Consider the following 21204-nt stretch of genomic DNA (forward strand, 5'->3'; position numbering starts at 1 on the left):
GCCTCAGAAAGTTTTTGAAGGGCCCTTCGATGACTGAGATCCAACTACCACCACACGCTGTGCATGCTTCTAACCAAGATCTGTGGCCTAGCGCTGTGGCCTGAGGTGCTGTGGGATTTCTTTTTTTAAATAAGTTTATTACGTAGCTCCGTTTTTAAAAACTGCAGCTTCAAGATACATCGAAGGTCAAACGTGCACGAAGAACGCAGGCCTGGCCTAGAGTGAAGCTAGAAAGCAGAGAAGCCAGCAAAGCCTCAGGTTCCACCCTCTCTGCTCCATCTCAGTTCACAGCAGCCCTGTCAGTGGGGCCACAGCCCTGGGCACAGGGGTGGGTGATGTGGGCACCGCTGGCAGATTCCATTCTCCTCTTGCACTCTGAGCAGATGCTTTATCCCAAAGAAATTGGGAGCATCTGGAAGAAGCAGAGGAGAGACAGCATCCAGAGAACTGCCAGAGGTGAGTCTGTCTCAGGAAGAGGCATCAGACCCACTGCTGAGGGTTAAAGTAAGGCAAGCACATCCCAGAAAAATCAACCCGCCCCTTGGAGTTTTCTGGAATGAGCTGTAGCATAGTTCACATGGCCAAGTGATACAAAAGAAAAATGAGCTTCTGAAAGCCAGAATCATCACCCAGCACCACCCCTCTCTTCCCTTTTCGGCACACTTATAGTGTGTCGGGCACGATTATGTATAGTCTTCCATTTAACCCTCACATCGAGTGAGGAGCACACTTTTACAGATGTGGAAGCTAAGGCACAGAGGAATTAAGAGGCCCGCCCAAGGATGCCCAGATAACATGTGGTAGAACTGGGATTTGAACTGTGTCCTGTCTCCAAAGCCCAGACTTTTCATCTCTTTGGTATTGACAGACCACAGTCTCATCAACTCCTCTGTAATTAAGGCAGCCCTCTCAGTCTGAAGTTTCAATGGAAGTAGAAAATATTTGGGGATCTCTTGGCCAAAAAGAATTGCCCAAGAGATGTTAGAAAGGCCAAGGGGCTGGTTGAGTCGCCTGATGGGGGCTTCTTACCAGGGATGGTGCTCATGGTGAGAGGAGGAAGTTCACAGAGGAGCTTTACTACTGAAGAACAGACTGTCTGTGTGGAGCCCCTGTCCCCAGGTCACAGCAAGCCAGGCTGGCTCAGCATGGAAGATGACTCGTGGAGAATGGTGTTAGTTGCCCATGATTTGAACACCAGTTCCACTTCCATCAAAATCCTCTCTTTTAATCAGTTGGTTTTGACAAGCATTAAGGCACAGATGCTGGGAAAAGGGGATTTCCGTAATGCCAGCACATGAAAGGTTATGTGCAGGCTGCTATGTCGTGCTCAGCTGGACCTGGCTGACACCCCCTACCACCCCCAGCAATATTTAACACGCATGTTCTATCACCAGAGAAGGCATCTCTGCGTCACTTCTGTTAGGAATTTGGGCCTCTGCCCTGAGCACGGGTCCTGTTTCACCTGTGCCTCATCAACATGATTCCGCCCCACTGAAGAGTCACATTGGTGGGGCATGGATAGCAGGGAATCTCAGAAGCACAAGCCTTACCTACAGAAAAGACTTTCATCCGACCATCTCAAAGCACCGACAGAAGTAATTAATCCCCACAACACCTGCACTTGGAAGGCGGGTGTGACCACCCGGTTTTTATAGACTGGGGCCAGGAGGCGCATGGTGACGTTCGTTAAAGGACTTTCTTCAGGCGGCACCTCCCTGGTGAAGCTGGGGCTGGGTTGGGGGCAGTCCTACCTCTGAAGTGGGTGAGAGACAGAGAGAGTGAGTGGAAGCCAGGCCCTTGTCACTTGGCCACCTTTCCCTCCCCAGGACACACGTTCCCCAGCTCACACTTACTGTGGCTGTGAGCAGGGTGGGGGAGGGGGTCTCAAGAAGATTCTCAAAGATTCAAGAAACCAAAGGCGGGGTGAGGAGTAGAAGAGAAAGAGAATGAAAAGCAAAAAATAGAGCAGGAGGAGGTTAGAGGTTCTCTTTGACTTCCTGTAAGTATAATCCGACAGGCCACATGTGAGGGAAACCAAATGTCATGCGAAGCAGTGAAATTGTCACCCTCAGGAGGTGGGCCTTGTTAGGCGAAAGGTCAGAATAATCCCTTCTCTAGCAAAGCAGAAGTCCCAGTGCTATTTTTAGAAACTCCTAGAATTTGCCACCTATTTTTAGAAACTCCTAGAATTTGCCACCACAATGTAGCATGAGAAGAACCAGAGTTCCAGTTCATCGCTCTGGAGTGCAGAGTCACAGTTCTCTCCACCGTGGCTAATAGGCTTCTGAGAAGTGATCAGAACAGATGTTAGCAAAGTGATCACACCTCCAGCACACTGGGGCTCCTCGTGGTTATAGAACCTGGTGGGAAGGATCAGGGCAAGCAAGTCATGACCCTCCTGAGCACTGGTTAGGAATGTGGGCATTTTAGTCCTGCTGAGCTGAGCTCCATTCCCATCCCCACCTCCCCCTAGAGCTGGGTCACCTGGGTAAGTGGTCTGATCTCCTTAGCTTCAGTTTTCTCATCTGTTAATTGGGACTAGTCATGCCCTCTCTCCTGGGATGGTTTGAAGAGTTATCTGCAACAATACTAGTTCATAATACACATTCAATGAACAGCAGCTGTTATGTTCTTAGATTATACATACTGGTTTTTCTTTACTAAGAGGACACCTCCTGTACATGACAGAAACGAACGAGAGCACTGTTTCTATAGGGTTACTGAAACATACCATTCTTAGCTGGTTCGGAGTGCCTCCACATTCCAAGTCTACGAACCATGACTGATTTTGCTTGGCCTAGAACACCCTGGGTTTTCTTTCCCTTGGGACTAACATGGACCAAAATGACAGCCAAGACCGTCCAGACCTGATCCATACAGTCACCTGAAAACACTCCCATGATTTTTCAAGAGGATCAGCATTGCTTCTCTTCTAGGCTTCTCTCAGATGTTAAGGAATCTGCCTGTAATGCAGAAGACCTGGGTTCGATCCCTGGGTTGGGAACTCACTCTCATGGGTTGCCTGGAGAATCCCCACGGACAAAGGAGCCTGGACTACAGTCCACAGGGTCACAAAGTATTGGACATAACTATTAGGATCCTGCAGGCCTCTGGTCACAACATTTTTCGTCAACTGATCAATAACACAACTTTGGGTTATGTGTGGTTCTTTTTAAAGACACCTAACTTAATAGAAATTGATTCATTAAAACTGAACTCACAGCCAACAGCACTGCAACTCATACCTGAATGAAACTTCTCTAACACACGTATTTCCTCTGTAAGGAACATCGCACCCCTCTTGCGCTTAGAAACACGAGGCAGCTCTTCAGCACTGTGTATGGGGCCATTTTAAACAGGGAAATTACTAACAAACAGCACAAAGAGGCACATAATGTGGAATGAGATAGACTGCAAAAAGTCACTTGTTTACAGCCTCAGAGCCAAAATGAGAGGACACCATTGCCTTGTTCAACTTCAGCTGACATACGAATATCAGGTGACTCAAAATTTTTGTTGCTCTGCACATGAGTGTGTCCGAAAATGTCTACAAAAGCACCACCAGTATTGATCCTGGGATTACAAATAAACATTAAGTAGATGAATTTGCAAATACAGAATCTGCAAATAATAAGGGTTGACTTAAGAGTCGGACACGACTGAGCATCTTCACTTTTACTTTTCACTTTTATGCACTGGAGAAGGAAATGGCAACCCACTCCAGTGTTCTTGCCTGGAGAATTCCAGGGACGGGGGAGCCTGGTGGGCAGCTGTCTATGGGGTCGCACAGAGTCGGACACGACTGAAGCAACTTAGCAGCAGCAACTTAGCCGTACGTCGTTTCCAGGCGTTTAAAACTCAAGGAAGCCAATTCTATGGTAACTGAGGCAGAGTGATGCATTTTATCTTTTGCAACTTGTAGGAATGTGTCTAGGACAGGAACAAGTAAAATGTCTTTCTGTATAGGTATGGGCATCCTTTACTAGACATTTCCATCATTTTCTTCCTTGATCTTTTATACCTCTGGACTTTGCTCAAGGTCAACAATTAAAAACCTAGACGTTGGGGAAAAAATTGAGCATTTTATTATAGAAAGTAAAACTATTTGGTGCTTTCTTACGTTTATTATTATTGGGTTTAGCAGAAAACATTTATCTTTCTCAAACATGTCTGATTGCGTGCATGCTCAGTCACTTCAGTTGTGTCCAATTCTTTGCAACCCTATGGACTGTAGCCTGCCAGGCTCCTCAGTCCCTGGGATTTCCCAGCCAAGAACTCCAGGGGATCTTCCTGACCCTGAGATTGAACCCATGTCTCTTATGTCTCCTGCATTGGCAGGCGGGTTCTTTACCACTAGTGCAACCTGGGAAGCCCTTGTCTGCTTATAACTATGTAAAAAATATGCATATGTAGAAAGATTGGGAGGAGACAAAAAATAAAAACAATTGTTAGAGTGGTAGAACGTGAAAACGTTTTTCCTTCATAATGTGCTCTTCAGTGTTGATGTTATGTGATCTCAGACATAAATAAACTGAAGAAAAAACTTCAATTAAAACAAGATGTCTGGGAGTAGAAAAATGACTAATGAAAATATATTTAAACACAGGGGACTTAATAATCTTTCATCATTTGTTCTTTGGAAGTTTGCTCACATTGGGAAAAAAAAAGATTGCACATTCCATGTTACCCACCATTTCGGTTCTGCAGCATTCCCTAAGGGCCATGCTAGTCTTTGCAGGATGGATTTTAATATTCTAAGCCCTTTAGATGGTTTCATTCCTGTAGACACATAATGTTAAGACAGAAAGAAGAAAACCAGAATATTGAAAATGTACATGGCACAGGTAACCAGCACATTATCAGGTGTCTCTGGGAAACAGGAACTTCAGCAACAAGTGATTTTGTGAAAACTACCAAGAAGAAAGTCCAGTGACAAATCACCAGCAGATGTGCCAAGTGGCCTGTTTAAGGCAGGCTGGACACAGGCGCGACCTACAGCTTTTGAGCATAGAATCTGATGCAATTCATGGGCAAATATGCCTTAGTAAAATTCCCCCTGAAGGCCATAGCAATCAGCTAATCCAGGATTTATTGGGCAAGTTAATATGCCTGGCTGGACTACATGTGGAGGGCACCAAGAAAAATCAGACCCAGTCCTTGGCCTCAAGTCACAGTCTGCTCGGGAAGATAGGATTTGCTCATCAAAGGAGCCCTGGCCCCCTCGTCCAGTGCTGAGCTCCCACTGCTGCCAGGCCAGGTCTAGACTTTTGGGACACACAGTGAAGAAGAGAAAGTTCCTGCCTTCAGATGTTCAGATTCTTTTGGGGGGAGACAAACAATAGACATGAAAAGAAATCAACTGAACTGCTTCAGACACAAAAGTGCTCAGAAGAAAACCAATGGCAATGTTATAAAGAGTGCTTGTCCTCTTTAGGGAGATAGATGTGATCTCAGGTGATGGGAAGTCAGCCAGCTGCATCAAGATCTGGGGGCAGATTTCCATTGGCCTAGGATCGATGGTATGTATGACAGATCAGGAGACCAGTCCAGAGGGAGGAAAGACTCCTGTAAGGAGGGGAATCCTCCAAGGGTTAGAGGAAATGAAGTAAGGTAGGACTTTATTCTGTAGGTCGGGGCTGCCTGCTACTCCCTACCTCTGCTCTCAGAGCAGACATTGCTAGTCTAACCCAGCACTCTCCCACCAAGCCCGGGGCAACCTCGTAAGCAGACACTACCAATCAATTAGAACTGAGGTGTGAGTTAAAGACTGTTTGCCACTCACACTATAAACAGTGGGAAGCCTTTTAAAGGTTATGAGCAAGTAACTTTCAAAATAAAAGAGGAGTGTTTTTAAGAAAGATTAATCTAACCACTGTATGCATTCTAACTTGGAGTGTGTTCTTGAGGCCACTTAAAAGAGAATATTAATAGTGGACATTTATTAAGCACCTAGCATTTTAACAACTTTATTAATTTTGATAACCTAAAAAGGCAGATAGAATTATTCCCTTTCAGCAGATAAACTGAGACTCAAAAAAGGGACGTCATTTGCTCAAGTGAAAAAACCAAGAGCTACGTCATTCGGTTCCAAAGCCCTCTCTTGTTTCACTGTGGAACAGTGATATTCTGAACATAAGGCAGTAGGAATTTAGATGGGAAGATTGGACAGATGTGAGAAACATAAAGGAAAAATTAGTGGGAGTTGATGACTAATGGCTGTTAGAAGGCAGGCAAGGGTAGGGTCAAAGATAATAACCACAACAAAAGAAAACATGTCTTGGTTGCAGAGAACAGTCTTGAAATATGCACACCAGTATTGGAAGGAGGGGATGGAGAGTTGGGGGTGGGGGCATATTTTTAGTTGTTTTATAAGCTTCTGCATTTTTTTTTTTGCAATAAGTGTGTAATTTTAAAAATTAGATTATTTAAAAATCTAAGGTGTTTTTTTTTTTTTTTCCTGGGTAACTGGGAGATGCCACTGACAGAATTCAGCAGGTGCTAAGTTTTGGCTTGGGGGGGTAAGATAATACATCTGATTTAGACCTGTTGAGTCACTGGTGGGACAGCCAGGTGACAGTGGCATTTTAGTTCCAATTAGGGATTCAGGGGTATCTGTGGTTCCAAGATCTGACTCTTTGTTTCGGATGCAGCCAGTCAAAAGCTCCGGAGACCCACAGGAGATCTCCAGCACCGGCGTGGCCCAGTGGATGGGACCAGGGCTGGACCCAGAACTGGGAAGTGCTGACACCACCCTGGGCATATTCTTCATTTGTTCACAGGTCCCAAGAGTGCTGCTGGCAGGGATGTTGAGGAGGGGAGGAGAGGGATCCCTCTGGCATCCCTGGCCCCTGGAGAAATGCTGGCACTCTAGGAGGGAGGCCCTCACCAGGAGATGACTTCCTGGGGGTGCTTGACCTCTCCGTGCCCTGTGTGGACATCACTCTACATCTGTTTACCTCAAAGCAATAGGGTTGTGAGCAATGGCTAATAAAAAGAGCCCTTTGACAACTAGCAGTTTTCATAATCACAACCATAACAAGAACAATCATAATAATATGTCTAGGAAAAACAACAGTTCACTGAAAATTTGAGAGTAGATTCCTGAGGCGGGAAGAAGGTGCCCCCATAATCATCTTCCTCAAGATGCTTTTTTAATAGAAGGTAATAACCAGAAATGAAACCATCAACATAATATCTGCCATGTCATAAAAAATAATTGCCAGGTCGGCCAGGCTCCCTGGAGCAAGCCTTACTCTGCCTGGCTCCTTCGTTGTCAGTTCAGACTTTCTTCTTCACCATCGCTGAGCAGCTCCCTGTCCCCTGGCATCCAGACTTTCAGAATGGGGCAGAAGGAACCCAGGAAGTCAGTACACATTGTCCCAGTTTCCAAGCAGGCAGATGCTTTGAACTCCAGGAGCAGGCTACTTCCTCTGTGGGAGAGAAGAGAGCGGGGCTGACCCAGGAGAAACATGCTTCCCTCCTGTTTGTTTGCCAGATGTGTGGTTTTCAAGCAAGCCGGCCTGGAATGGGTGCAGCGCTCGCACGGCCAGGGTGGGCCTCTGGGTAGGACCCCCCATGCTGCAAGACTGCAGTCTCCCTTGGGGTTGTAGAAAGTCAGTCATGTGGTCATTTTCCAATCCCAAACCTTAAAAATGTATTATTTCTTTAGAAATCAGCTGGAAACCCAACGGCCGCCTAAACATTCCAGCTGTCCAAATGTACTAATGGACCCCTGGCTCTGGAAGAACCCAGTGGGTCATGCCCTGCCAGGCCCACACAGTGTGCTGACTTCACAGCTTATAAGCTGACATTTGGCCCGAAGTCTCTCTGTCCCCAAGGTCCATTGTGACCCCAGAACTCTACTTTGAAAAGGCCTAACTCTAAAGCATCACTTCACACATGTAGCCTTTGACCAGAAAATTCATCCTAAGCCTCAGAAGGCAAATCCTATGGCTGCTGGGCATGAAGTAGCCCTTCTACCTGTGACAAGATCTCCAGGTTGAACCTTTGGAATTTGGGGAAGATCCCAGTTTTCTTTAGGAAGCAGCAGCCCAAATGGGGCAGCCCTGCCCTGCATTACTCAGTCTTGAGGTTGATTCATTTCAGTGATACAGGCAGTGGGGAGCCTGGCAGCCACTGCCTGTTACGCACCTCTCTGTCACATCGCATTTAATGACTTAGAATCATCTGATAATAATTCAGGTGATCATTTTACAACATGTTTCTTCAAATTCTATTTAGGGAGAAAGCTGGAGAGGAGAGTGCACACGCCCTCCTCCTCACCCCCGCTGTCCCTCAAGGCCTTGTGGCTAGAAACAGGGCACCGTCCATTTGGCCAAGCTGTGTCTTTGTGCTGAAGGAGGCCCAAGAGTCCACTCTTCCTCTTGGTTGTTGGGTGACATTCCTTTCATCTCTCAGGATAAGTCTCTCTTGTGCAGTTGGTGGCTCCTTCCTCCCTTGGCAAGCTCTCCAGTCCAAGGTAGACGGGATCATCTGTAAGGAAGCCCCAAAGTCGGTAATCCCTCCTGGCCAGATTCTGGTGGAGCAAATCCCCTCCCGCCGCCCTCATTTCCTCTTCTCTTGGTTCTGCCTGGGCCTGTCTCTGAACGCCCAGCCTCCTAAAAGCGCAACTTGGATTCACAAAAGTTCAGAATCTCAGAGAGGCTTTCACCTCTCTATGCCCCAACACTTCTTTCATCGCTGACCCTTCTCTACTAAAAGAGTGTTTTTCCTGCTCAGCTGGCGCTGGACAGGTTGCTCATTGGATGCTTTCCCTGGCTTGGGTGCCCAGAACTGAATTCTTGTGGTTAATGCCCTAGAGGGGCCTCCTCATGTAGCTACCCTGGCAGTGTGGCTGGTTTGAAGAGAAATATGCTGTGTGGGTAAAACGACACCAGACTTCTAAGACTTAGAGCAACAACAACAACAGAGAAACTCAAGTATAATTAATGGATGGATTATATGTTGAAATGATATTTTGGATACTTTAGGTTAAAGAAAATACTAAACTTCCTTAACCTGTTTCTTTTTTACCTTTTCTGAGAAGACTATTAGAAAGTTTAAAATTACACTTGTGGCTCACATTGTATTTCTATTGGGCAGCACTGACCTGGGGTGAGGCACCAGCTATTAACTTCACAGGGCTCCTGGGCCCACAGTGCCACCCCTTAACCTTTTTTTCCCTTTTTCTTTCCTTCTTAGGCTTTTTGAAATAACTCCAGAATGTGGCCTTAAGGCTGATCCCTTAAGGGATGATTTCCACCCACACAGTGAAGATGGGATTAAGGGGGGAAAATTAAAAAAAAAAAATAAAAGAAATCCTCCTTAACTGCCTGATTAGCTTGTATTGTGGGTCCCTGGGGACTATGTTCTTTTAGACTTTAATTGCTATCCATGCAGTGGCCCCTGAGAAACATGTTTATTACTGTGATTGTTATTAGGCTCAATATTAATAATAACCATAATAATCATGTGTTCAGCAGAGTGAGTAAAATATTCCATGAGAGTGAGAAGTGCACCCATTAACTCGGCACCAGAGCATGTGTTTGGAAAATGAGCTCTTTTAGGAACTAAAGGATACTTGAAGTCTTGAAGTTCTGACAGAGTTCATGGTGAAGGAAGGAACCATCAAGCCATGGTTTGTTAACTCCGGGGTGGACAGGCATGAACACACTGGTACGGATATCAAAATCACCACAGATGTGGCCATGCAACCCCATTTCTTTGGTGTATCAGAAACAGCTCCGGTGGTGTTATCCCTTCTAATGCAGAAGTGGTTGGAAACCCACTTATGGGACTCATGACTCTGTGACAGTTCCTGAGGAAGGGGAGGCAGGAGGTCTGGGGCAAGGCTTTCCTCCTGAGGTGGCCTCCTGCACTGCACACCCTCCCTTCTCCTGTCCATCAAGCCTCACCCCATGTTCATCTCCCAAAAAGTGGAAGGCTCCATGTGACCCCTTGCTCAGAAACTTTCCATGAGCTTCTGCTGTCTAAGTTCCCCACCTCTGGCCCCTGGTTGTGCCTCTCACTTCCCTGCCCAGCACTCTGCACAGGGTTCAGCCAGCTGCTGGGTCATTTCATTCATTCCTCAGCCCAGGATTGAAGGCAAGGATGTACCTTGCATTCTACTGGGCTTTGAAGTTACAGACTCCATTCGTACCCCCAGAGTCTACTGTCTAGCGAGGAAATAATTACACAAATCATGATTTTCCCAGAAACTATGAAGGTCAAGTACAAAGGCTAGAGAAACATATATCTCAGCTCTCCTTAAGCCTGTGTTCACCACCTCCAGTGGACTGCTCTTGGAGGACAGTCAGCTGGTTACCTCCCCAGAAGGACACCTCCCCTTCACCCCAACTGCATGGCTGAGCAGGAGTGAGTGCCCAGGGAATTCCAGGCAGAGCTTATCTTTCCAGTCAGGGACCCGGTGGTTCTCTGCATCTGTCCTTAGTGGTTCAGGATTCAGAAATGCCTGGCAGAGCAGCAGGAGAGAGTCCGGGGACCCCTGCCAGGCTCTGTGCAAAGCATAAACGGCAGGACCCCTCCTGTGAGTTCACCCAATCCTGCAGAGGTGATTGTATTCACTAGAGCACATTGAGATACCCCACTTAAGAAATGCATACTTTAGATCTTCCAGCAACGCCTTCCCCACCAGCCAAGGGAAGGGTGATGATCGCTGAAGGGGACGTGGTGGCTCCTCCCCTTTGCGTGTCTCAAGCCCCACCCAGAAGGCGTCGGGAAAGTGAGGTCTCACCAGGGGAGTTTGGTGGGTCAGGCCGGTCAAAGTCACCACGGCAGGCCCTCAGGTTGTGAGCCAGGAGCGTGTAGAGCAGGAACCAGTGCGACACCATCGTCATCACCGCCTTACGTCATCCAAGTCCACGGGCAGTTTCTGTGGAACCAGAACGAGGAGTGCTTTTTCTTGCTTGCTGCTGGAGACAGTTCCTGAGTTACAGTGAACATCATGTTACAAAATCCCAACTTGCGTTTTCCTCTTCATGCACTGATTCGGCCTTGTCGCACTTTTTAAAGAGAGAATCATCTGGGGACTCCTGGGCCTCGCCACAAGTTTTACAAACCAGGTCAAGGGTGAGACCCAGAAATCTGCACTCGGCCTGAGCGGCCGGGGCCATCCACGAACCCTGCAGTCGACCCCCGCCGCTGGATGCCACGCTGTCAGTCCTGCCCCCGGTCTGCCCCGAGATGTTGCTCTGCTTCCCTATTCCTCGGCGCTTATTGTCTGCCGCCAAAACTGCCCGTCCTGCTGTCCCCTGGAACTTTCTAGAGTTTTTTGCTGTAGTGAGTGCCCACGTCTGGTGAGCTGGGGGGAGAGGGGTGCTTGCTTTTAGTGTGGCAGACCCCAGAGAGAGAGGAGGGAGCCGACAGGTGCCTTGATAGGAGAGGCGGATTACACTCTAGCAGGATAATTGGGTTAAAAAACTAAAACTCTTATTGTCCCTATATTTCCTAAATAGAAAACAATGGCTTTTTGTTACAGAAAAAAAAAGTGGATTTTAAAAGAACCAAAAAAGAATAAGGAAAACAAAAATGTACCACAAACTCGCCTTATAGATACAATAATTAACCCATGAATAAACTTCCCTAGAATCTTTTTCCTAGAAACCTATGCTATGCCTTATCAGTTTAAGTACAAAATAATCACAGCTCTTTTAACTTTAAAATTAATAGATTTGAGCCCCTGTCCTGCCTATGACTCTCTTTCCTTCTTGCCTGTGAGTCTGTCTCTTCCTGTGATAATTTCTAGAGCCAAGAGGCTTACTGGTGTTGCTGCTGGATAAAGAGTTGTTGGGACATATGTCTGCTGCCAGACCCACTTTCTCCTGAACAGGACAGACCCATGCCTGGGTCACCAGTTCAGACCCCTCACACCTGCTGAGTTTTCATGGCCAGGGATAGTATGGGCAAGGGCAGATGCTCCATTCCTTTCTCACCAACTGACCTCAGTCAGGGCTACATCAATCCATCTGAAATGTTCTTATAATATTGAACCCCAAAGATCAACAGCAAAGAACTTAGTCTCTCTCCTCTGGCAGTTCTGACAGTGTGTCCACTCCCTGCTGCAGAGATATCCTAAAATATATATAAAGAGGGACCACTTTTTTTTTCCTTTGGCCAACCCACATGGCTTGTGGGATCTTAGTTCCCTAATCAGTGATTGAACCAGGCCCTCAGCAGTGAAAGTGATGAGTCCTACCAACTGGACTGCCAGGCAGCTTCCAAAGAGGGACCACTTTTGTAAAGACACACGCATGTACACGTGCACACACACACAAACAGTCCTACTAACCGTTTCTCACTGTACATCAGCGGAAAGGACCACCGAAGTGATTCTTACTAAGGGAACAGGCCAGTTATCCCTGCTGCTCACAATAGAGGTGGTTGGAAATTTTTGAATATCATTTTATATTAACTAAAAAGTGTTTTTAAATAGTGTGGATTCAAGGTATTTTTAAAGTGATAAAAGAACTATCCTTTCTGCCACTCCCAAACCCTGATTATTGGTCATACTAATGTTTAGATTATGAATTTTTCCACGGCATCTGTTAAAGGAAATACTACCAGGACTAATCTCACTAAGGTGAATCTGTCTTTCTTACCTTGCATCATTCTATTTCCTTTCTCTGTTTCGGGGCCCTGTCTGTCTCCAGACTACAGGGATAATAGACTATCTCTTCCAAGTCTTCTCTTCTTAAAAAAAAAACAATCATTTGATAAAACTCAACTTACTTTGATAAAAACCAATTATTAAGATTTTTAGGAATTTCCTAGCAGGACAGCATTTTAAAACAGAACTTGAGAGAGAGGGTGCACAATGGTTAGCACCAGGAATGGTTAGTGCCAGTGATAGCAGCCGTCATGGGTGGGGTGGGGGGTAAAGAGCCGTTGACACGCTCCCAGTCACACCTTGTCCTTGGATGCCTGGCTGCTGTGCTTCACTGGAGGCCAACCCCAAATCTTTCCAGCCTGCTAGAAAATTAAAATAGAGGGAGTTTCACATCAGCCCACTAAGGTGTAGTATTTAAGACTCACAGAAGTTAAAACTAGATGATGGATACATGGACGTTCATTATACTTTTGTCTCTATTCCTACAGATGCTTGAAATTTTCCATAATAGAAAGGCTTAGAATGCTCTTTAACCAGAAACTGGGGTAGCAATGATATTGAGCTTTTGACCCTGTGTAGGGTGGAAGAGTGAATAAAACAATTCTGTTGATTTTGAAATGCATGATTTCATTCAGTCGCTTCGTAACTGACAGGTGTTTTGAACATAGGGAATTAAGTTAAATCATTGCACAAAAAATATGCCACAAGTTCAGTTCCGTTCTCTTTAGTAAAATAATATTTTTGTAATCCAGGAAGTAAAGCCCCATTATGCAAAAAGGAAGGGATCTTTGGACACAGTCCAGGCCCTTCAAAGCAATGACCTGACTTTTCACGTATGCAAAATAACCACAGTGCCGGGCTGACTCCAGAATCATTCATGAAACCTGTACTAGCAGAAATGCAGGGTCTCTTGAAATAGTCAGACTTGCTTTAGAGACTCATGGTGTTCAGGCTAATGGTTGTTTCATAATCTGAGAACTCGTCACTGGATGATATAAAATTATGGTCATCAGAAACTAGTTTAAGAGTGACAGTGTGGCTTATCTCTGGGATAACGTGCATGTAAACACACCAAGTAAAACTTGGGCAACCAGAAATCTTGGGGAGTGAGTCATTTTTGCTCTCTTGGTGTTACTGATATCCTTCAGGCAGTAAAACTCTAGTCATTATGTATAGGAATTCCTTGAAAAAGTTGTGAACTTCATCATGTTACAGTCAGTCATGGTCTGCCTTGTCTTGGTGATTTAGGGATATGATGATGAACACAGTTACTCTGTTTCCCAGTGTCAGAGTGGCTGTGGACGGGAATGTCATCTCCAACACTAAATGATCTTTTGTAAAGCTCCTCTTCCTCCTCTTCACGTATCAGCCTCCTACCTCTTCTACCCACTCTAGGAGGCAGGTTCCCAGCATCTTTCTCTCTGGCTTTGTCTTTTGATTTGTGGTCTCTAGTCTTTTACTAGGAACTGGAAAGAAGATCCCTGGCCCCTTTAGAATTGCATAGAAAGTCAGAGTAAGAATCCAAGAGACTTTAAATGGGCGCTCAACTAATAAGCCAAGGGCTGGATTTTAGCAATGAACTTTTTTGAAACCCTTTTTGGGGGATCTGAGGCCAGTAATTTGAAGGTATGAGGTCTTATCATCAAAATAATTTATATGGTTTTGGTAAATATAATATTTCTGTCATATTTTGAGCATTATGTTGCTTTCTTTCTCCCCTTTATCAACATTTTTAATGTGTTTTCCACTCCAGGCTTCATCTCTGTAGGCAACGCCCAAACTCCAAGTTACATCAGATTTTACACCCTTTTTAAATGTAAGGGTGTGTATGTATGTGTGTGGACTATGATTGGTCAAGAGGTGACGGGGCAGTGCAATGTGAAGAGCCAGACTACCTCTGTGGTAAAATAGAGACAAGCCCACAGTTGCTCCATGTTACGTGAGTAGGTATTTGTAAAGCATTTAGTAAACGTGAACTTTTATTTTTAGGCAGGGAGAAAAATGAGCCAAGGCTGAAGACTGGTTCTAGATCAGAACAAGAGTGAATTCTGCCCCCAACACTAACATTCTTCTTGTTCAGGCAAAGGAAAAAAAAAAGAGAGAAAAGGGGATGGTAGAAAAGGAAGCAACAGAGAGAAGCCATGGAGGTCCTCTGTGACTGTGTCTTTGTAAAATGACCAGTAGCTAAAACAGAACTGTATGTAAATACTGAAGGCAGCCCAACCATCCGCCAGTATCTGGCAAATAAAAATGCAGAGACGACAAAGGAACAGTGAGAGTGGAGAGTCATGGGAACAGAAGTAACAAGGACAGCGCTCCGAAGGTCACTCTGAAGTGGCCCACTGCCCCTTCTGGGAGACTTTCCTCTTTAGACAGGGGAGTGCCAAGGCGGACTCGCGAATGAAAGCAGCTGGGGTCAGACCAGGGCCAAGGGCTGGTGAGCAATGAGCACGGCAGACTTTGTCTTTAATTTTATGATCTCATGAAGCTCAAACTCATCTTCGAGGAAGTGCAGTCTTGAGTTGTTAAACACCTATTCAGTAAATGAAAGGACAGAGCCTGAAGCTGCAACATAATTAATCAGTGGTGCAGTCCATCCCCACCCCACCCCCAATCTGTTAGTTGAGTCATATCCAAAGACAGACACCAAAACCCCTGAGCTGTGGCTGGAAAGGAAGACCGAAGATTAGCTTAGTGCTGACACGTTTTTATTCATCAAGACCTGGGACACTGGATGTTGGGTAGAACTTTCCAAGCTTCAGTGAAAGCCAGACAAGCCAAGAAATCAGAAGACCCCGTCTTCTAAGCAGGAAAGGAGAGGCCCTTTCCCTGGGGCTCAGCTTCCGGGCTGTCACAACATGAAAAAAACAAGATGGTTGGTGGTTTTCGTTGTAAACATTCAGCTCCAAACAAATAGCTCCATTCGTTAAGCAGTCGGATGATCCGTTTTGACTCATGCTGCCGAGGTGGCGGAAATCCCTCTGAGAACAGCAGGCGGAATTAGATGAGACTAAATTAACTCAGGTGTCTGTGGAAATGGGTGGGAAGAGGGAGTGATTCATGGCCAGGATGGAGATAAGCTGGTTCTTGTCCTTATAAACTCAAGTCCGGAGTCCATTTTCTGAAGTCATCATAAAGGAGGAAATTTATTTTAGTAAATAGAAAGTAAAAGGCATCAGAGCAGCACAGGTGAGACTGAGTGGGGTTAGAGGTCAGTGTCCAGGGCTGATGAGGCATTTGCCAGCCTAACCCTGTGGGCTCTGATGCCCAGAAACTCAGCTCCATCCCGTAGACAGAGGGGACTCACACAAATAGCAAAAATTGAAGTGGTATCAGACAGCCCATATTAGATTTTTTTTAAAGTTATCCAAGGACTGAGACTTTATTTTTGTTTTCCTATAGAAAAAAAAGGACAAACGTCTATTTTTCTTACTGTTTTGCTCCTGTAGTATGCATTTTAGATCTGAGACTATGGGAGGTGTTATATACCCAATCACTGATGAAAATTGATATGTTACACTTTGGAGTGAAGATTTTTGATGCTGCAGTTTCTAGGTTGGACTTGATCTTGGGGGGTGAGGGGTAGTATATATTCTGAAGAGTACCTGTGGCTATTGGTTGGGAGTCTGTGTGATCACCCACCTTCTCTTCAGCAGGAAGAGGGAATCCCCTGGTCCCTTTACTCCCACCCGGAAACTTGCCTGAGAAGCCTGGCCTAAGAGAAGCGCTGACTCTGACTTGTTGAGTTTGCCCTGATAGTGTTCAGTGCACTTGGAGGAACATCTGTCATGGGCTTAGCATTGCCTTAACTGAAAATCCAAGGGGAGTGAGACTCTATGTAGTGTCATAAAAAGAGCACTGGACTCAGAAGAGCTAGGGCAGAGTCCAGCTCTGCCCCTGAGGCCTGAGGTGTCCATGGGCGGGTCAGTCTTCCCCATGGATGGAAAGTCAAGGGAGATGGGGAGAGTTTCTAGAGTCTCTCCTGACTCTGAGATTCTACTGGTCTAGGAGATGTTATTGCCGATGGGAACAAAGGTCTGATAAACTGCCATACCCTCCAGGATGTGCCAGGGAGAACTTAGAAGCAAGAAGACGTGACCCCCGTTATGACAGAAGTCAGGCTGCCAGTTCCCTCCTTGACAAGAGATGTCACCCACAAGTGTGACTGACAAAGAACACCCAAGAGTATGGCAGGGTCAGCAGAGGTTCTCAGAGAAGAAAGAACCTTCCACTCAGGGCACACCCAGCTTGCTCTCCTGCATCCTCCAAATCTCTGCCCTCAGCGTTGTCCCACATCCTTTCGCATCACGCGTTGAATCAGTTCCCTATATCTCCACGTTTAATGGAGTATTCGCCCAGTTGTGTCCGACTGTTTGCGACCCCGTGGACCTATGTAGCCTACCAGGCTTCTCTGTCCATGGGATTCTCTAGGCAAGAATACTGGAGTGGGTTACCATTTCCTACTCCAGGGGATCTTCCCAACCCAGGGATCGAACCCAGGTCTCCCGCATCAGAGGCGGACACTTTAACCTCTGAGCCACCAGGGAAGCCCTAGGTTATAGAAATCCCTTTGAGCCCACTCTACATGTTGGAAGCATCAGATGGGAACTGACTTGAGGAGGACAGAGAAATAGATCTTCCAGGGAGGGATTAGGGCAAATTTTATCTAATTTTAAGATTTTCTGTGCTGTGCTCAGTCGTGTTTGACCCCTTGCAATCCTTTGGAACGTAGCCCACCAAGCCCCTCTATCCATGGGATTTTTCAGGAAAGAATACTGGAGTGGGTTGCCATTTCCTCCTCTAGGGGATCTTCTTGACCCAGGGATCGAACCTGCATCTCATGTGTCTCCTGCATTGCAGGCAGATTTTTTTTTTTTTTTTTTTTTTTTTTACCACTCAGACGTCAGGGAAGCCAAAGATGTGATGTGGACCATTTTTAAAGTCTTTATTAAATTTATTACAATATTGTTTCTGTTTTATGTTTTGGTTTTTTGGCCACGAGTCATGTGGGATCTTAACTCCTGACTAGGGATGGAGCCTGCAGCCCCTGCATTGTAAGGGAAAGTCCCAACCACTGGACCACCAGGAAAGTCCCAGGGCACATTTTAATTATTATTTTTTAATTTGATAATGTCATGCATGGATGTGAGAGTTGGACTATAAAGAAAGCTGAACGCTGAAGAGTTGATGCTTTTGAACTGTGGTGTTGGAGAAGACTCTTGAGAGTCCCTTGGACTGCAAGGAGATCCAACCAGTCCACCCTAAAGGAAATCAGTGCTGGGTGTTCATTGGAAGGACTGATGTTGAAACTGAAACTCCAATACTTTGGCCACCTGATGTGAAGAGCTGACTCATTTGAAAAGACCCTGATGCTGGGAAAGATTGAGGGCCGGAGGAGAAGGGGACGACAGAGGATGAGATGGTTGGATGGCATCACCGACTTGATGGACATGGGTTTGGGTGAACTCCAGGAGTTGGTGATGGACAGGGAGGCCTGGCGTGCTGCGGTTCATGGGGTCACAAAGAGTCGGATAGGACTGAGTGACTGAACTGAACTGAATTTGATAATATTGTACAAATTGATAATATTGTACACATTTTAATTATTATTTTTAATTTGATAATATTATACAAATTGTATAAAATTTGATATTATATGTACCTGGTTGGAAAACTCACAAGTGATAAGAGGATGTTAAAAGTGAGGTAGATTGTCCTCCTTCCCCATTCCTTAACCTCCCATCTCTTCCCAAAAGCCGTTTGCTTTTTTCAGATTCCTGTATATCTATTCAGAGATATCCAGTGAATACATAATGCTTTGCATTAAATGCCTGTTTTTTCTTTTCACAAATCATAGCACAAGACACACTATTACGCTTCCTTTTTTCTCTTGAAACTGTGTTTTATAGTACTTCCATTTCAGTACATGGAGAGCCAGCCCATTCTCTTTTACTAGCTGCATGGTATTCTGTTGTATAGATGATCATACTTCATTTAACCAGTCTTCTATATTAATGGACATTTAGACAACCCCCAAAATGTTCTTATAATAAACAGTGCTGCAGTGAATATCCTTGTACATACATTTGTCTTACTGGACATAATCACATATGGTTAGTGCTATTTTTACGTGTAAATGTCCATCTTTTCAATTAGATTGTAAATCCTAGGGATTTACAGCAGAGATTGTGCTGTCCTGTGCCTCTGAAAACTCAAAATGCAGCATCATGCACAAAGTTGGGTTTCATAAATTTTGGAAGAATGAATTAAAGTTCCTTGTTTGTATCAGCGATACTTCAGAGATAAGTAAATGGTAAATCAAAGGTTCAGTGACTTGCCTAACATCACAGAGAACCAGTCAGGCATAGGACACATGAATAAATTAAAATAGATGCAAATATTTGCAGCTATATAAAATGTGTTCCAAAAGCACACTATTTTTCCAGATTTACATGCACACATGGAAGAGTTCACTCCATTGGCCCGCTCTACAAGGGGAGTAAACAACTCCTCTGGTCATCCTGGGAGGCAGGCAGGTGTCTCCAGCTGCTAGAATTTCACTCCATAAATGTTGGCTCCAGTCCACCCAACGGTGTCCCAGTGACCTGGAAAAGTCAAGCATTTCCCAGAGTGCCTGACTGGTCAGGAGGGAGATGTTGCCTCACATAAGGAGCTCTAGTTCAGCCCAGAGGAAGTTTAAAAAAAAAAAAAAAGAAGGTAGGGGAGAGGAAGGAGAAAAATCAAGAGGAAGAAGAAATGCTTTCTGACCACCTGACAGCTCTGGAAGAAATCAGGAAAAAAGGGAATGAGTAGATGACTTTAATTGTGCCACATCACCTGTCATTAGTGATACATGAAGAGAATGCCCCTTTGTTAGCAAACAAGGAGGGTGTTGTTATCATGATATTTAATGAACACTCATTATAACCTCGTAGCACAAAATGTGTGGTCCGATTGGTTGATCTCAAAACAATCATGTCGACATCTCATAGCTTAAAGATTATATATACAGCCTTGTAGTTTCACAACTTACTACCCCCTTAAAAAAAGTTTTCCATACAAATAAATGTTGTATCCATTTTTACAAAGCATTTCTAGGATCTCCAAGACCCCTGCCTGCCGAGGGTGACTCTAGTCTCGACACCAATGCTTTTGAGGAAGTAAGTTTCCTTTGCCCTCAGATTGGGAAGTGCTGGGTTGCTGGTTTTGTTTGCTATTCTCTTTTCTCTTTAGTGACCTGAAAGAGCAGAGTCACTGGGCCTAGGAAGAACATCCCAGTTCACCCTTATTCCCACCCTCGAGCAATATAAAAGCCTTGTCGTCAGGTTTATGGGTTTGATGACAAGAAAACTGCACAACAGGGAACAGTAAGTATGGATGCCACATGGCACTGAGATGCAAGAATCATTTGAAGAGCATAATTATCCAAGGTGGCAGTTTGATGAAGGGATGGAGGCTGACACTCCTAAGCTTGAGTAAAGTGTCCTGGAATCTGAATGCTTATAAATGGTCCACATTTCAAGTGCCTGCCTCACCCCAAAGAGCTGGCAGCTTCCTCCTAACGAGGCCCACCTGGGCACCTGCAGCCCTGACCACAGGGCAGAGCGCCACGTGCTGAATCATCAATACTTCCTAAGGCTCTGAGCCAAGAGCTGCAGGGCAACGCCACCCTGTTTTCCTTTGCCACCCAACCGACCAAAACACTGTGTTGGCTAAACACAGAGTGGCTAGAATGGAGGCCACCCGCTGAGGTTTCCCGAGAACTATTCATGTTAACACAGCTTTATTAAAATGAGCAACGAACTTTACATCCATCAAATTGTAGAAATGGACTTAGAGGTTTTACTACTGCGTTTTACAGATGTAGAAACAGACTTGGAGAGGCCATACCTCTTGTGAAAGTAGCCCAGCTGGCCACACCAGGAATAAACCCGGATCTCTTGATGACCTGCCCCACCTCCCACAACTCCCTCCCCCACCCCATAGTGCTCATTTTGTTTCAGGACCTCCCATCATTATTGCTATAATGGGAATACATCTTTCTGAAAGGAAATAATGACCTGACATAATTGTATGAATCCTTATGAGATGCTTGGATATTTAAAAGTTAAACCTAGGACATCTCAGCATAATGCGTTCTATATAATATTAAAAACAAATAACTTAGAGCTCTTTTTGTTTATGGTCTCATCCAGAAACTCATGTTTCTGAAGGTCTAATGTAGAAATGATACTGTAGTCCTATGACCACCTACTCATAAATTATCACTGACTTATAACAAAAATTTTGAAATTAAAAAATTCCTTACAGGCATAGCCAGGTTTAACGATGTGTTATGTTGAAATTCAGTTCTGGTATTGCCCCATGGAGGCTAGTACAAATATAACAAGTGGAACGGGGAATTCTCTGTTATTCATCCAAACTCAAATATAGTCAGGACATGTACTGTTCTTACTTAAAGTATCGTTTTGAGTCAACGATGAATTATATGCAGAAGATACCCAAAATACCTATAAAACTAAATGCTTCAAAGGAAACCTAGGAATTCATGTTTCTAATTCAATCTGATCCCTCTTAAC

The 21204-nt window shown here is 45.0% G+C and overlaps 1 protein-coding gene and 1 non-coding gene across 2 annotated transcripts in view; one reads left to right on the forward strand and one right to left on the reverse strand.

Annotated features, from left to right (window-relative positions):
* The window catches only part of ATG5 (autophagy related 5), a 171559-nt gene extending 156015 nt beyond the window's left edge, over nucleotides 1-15544 (forward strand). Inside the window, exon 8 of the mRNA XM_040239032.1 lies at nucleotides 14706-15544. Within this exon, the coding sequence (XP_040094966.1) occupies nucleotides 14706-14797 (92 nt within the window). The 3' untranslated portion in view covers nucleotides 14798-15544. The remainder of the gene's footprint in view (nucleotides 1-14705) is intronic.
* A 1556-nt stretch (nucleotides 15545-17100) lies between these two features.
* Nucleotides 17101-17172, reverse strand: TRNAQ-CUG. The gene has a single exon. It is a non-coding gene; the product is annotated as a tRNA-Gln (tRNA).
* Between the last annotated feature and the right edge of the window lie 4032 nt (nucleotides 17173-21204).

Source organism: Oryx dammah, unplaced genomic scaffold, assembly GCF_014754425.2.
Source record: "Oryx dammah isolate SB20612 unplaced genomic scaffold, SCBI_Odam_1.1 HiC_scaffold_4, whole genome shotgun sequence".
Classification (NCBI taxonomy): Eukaryota; Metazoa; Chordata; class Mammalia; order Artiodactyla; family Bovidae; genus Oryx; species Oryx dammah.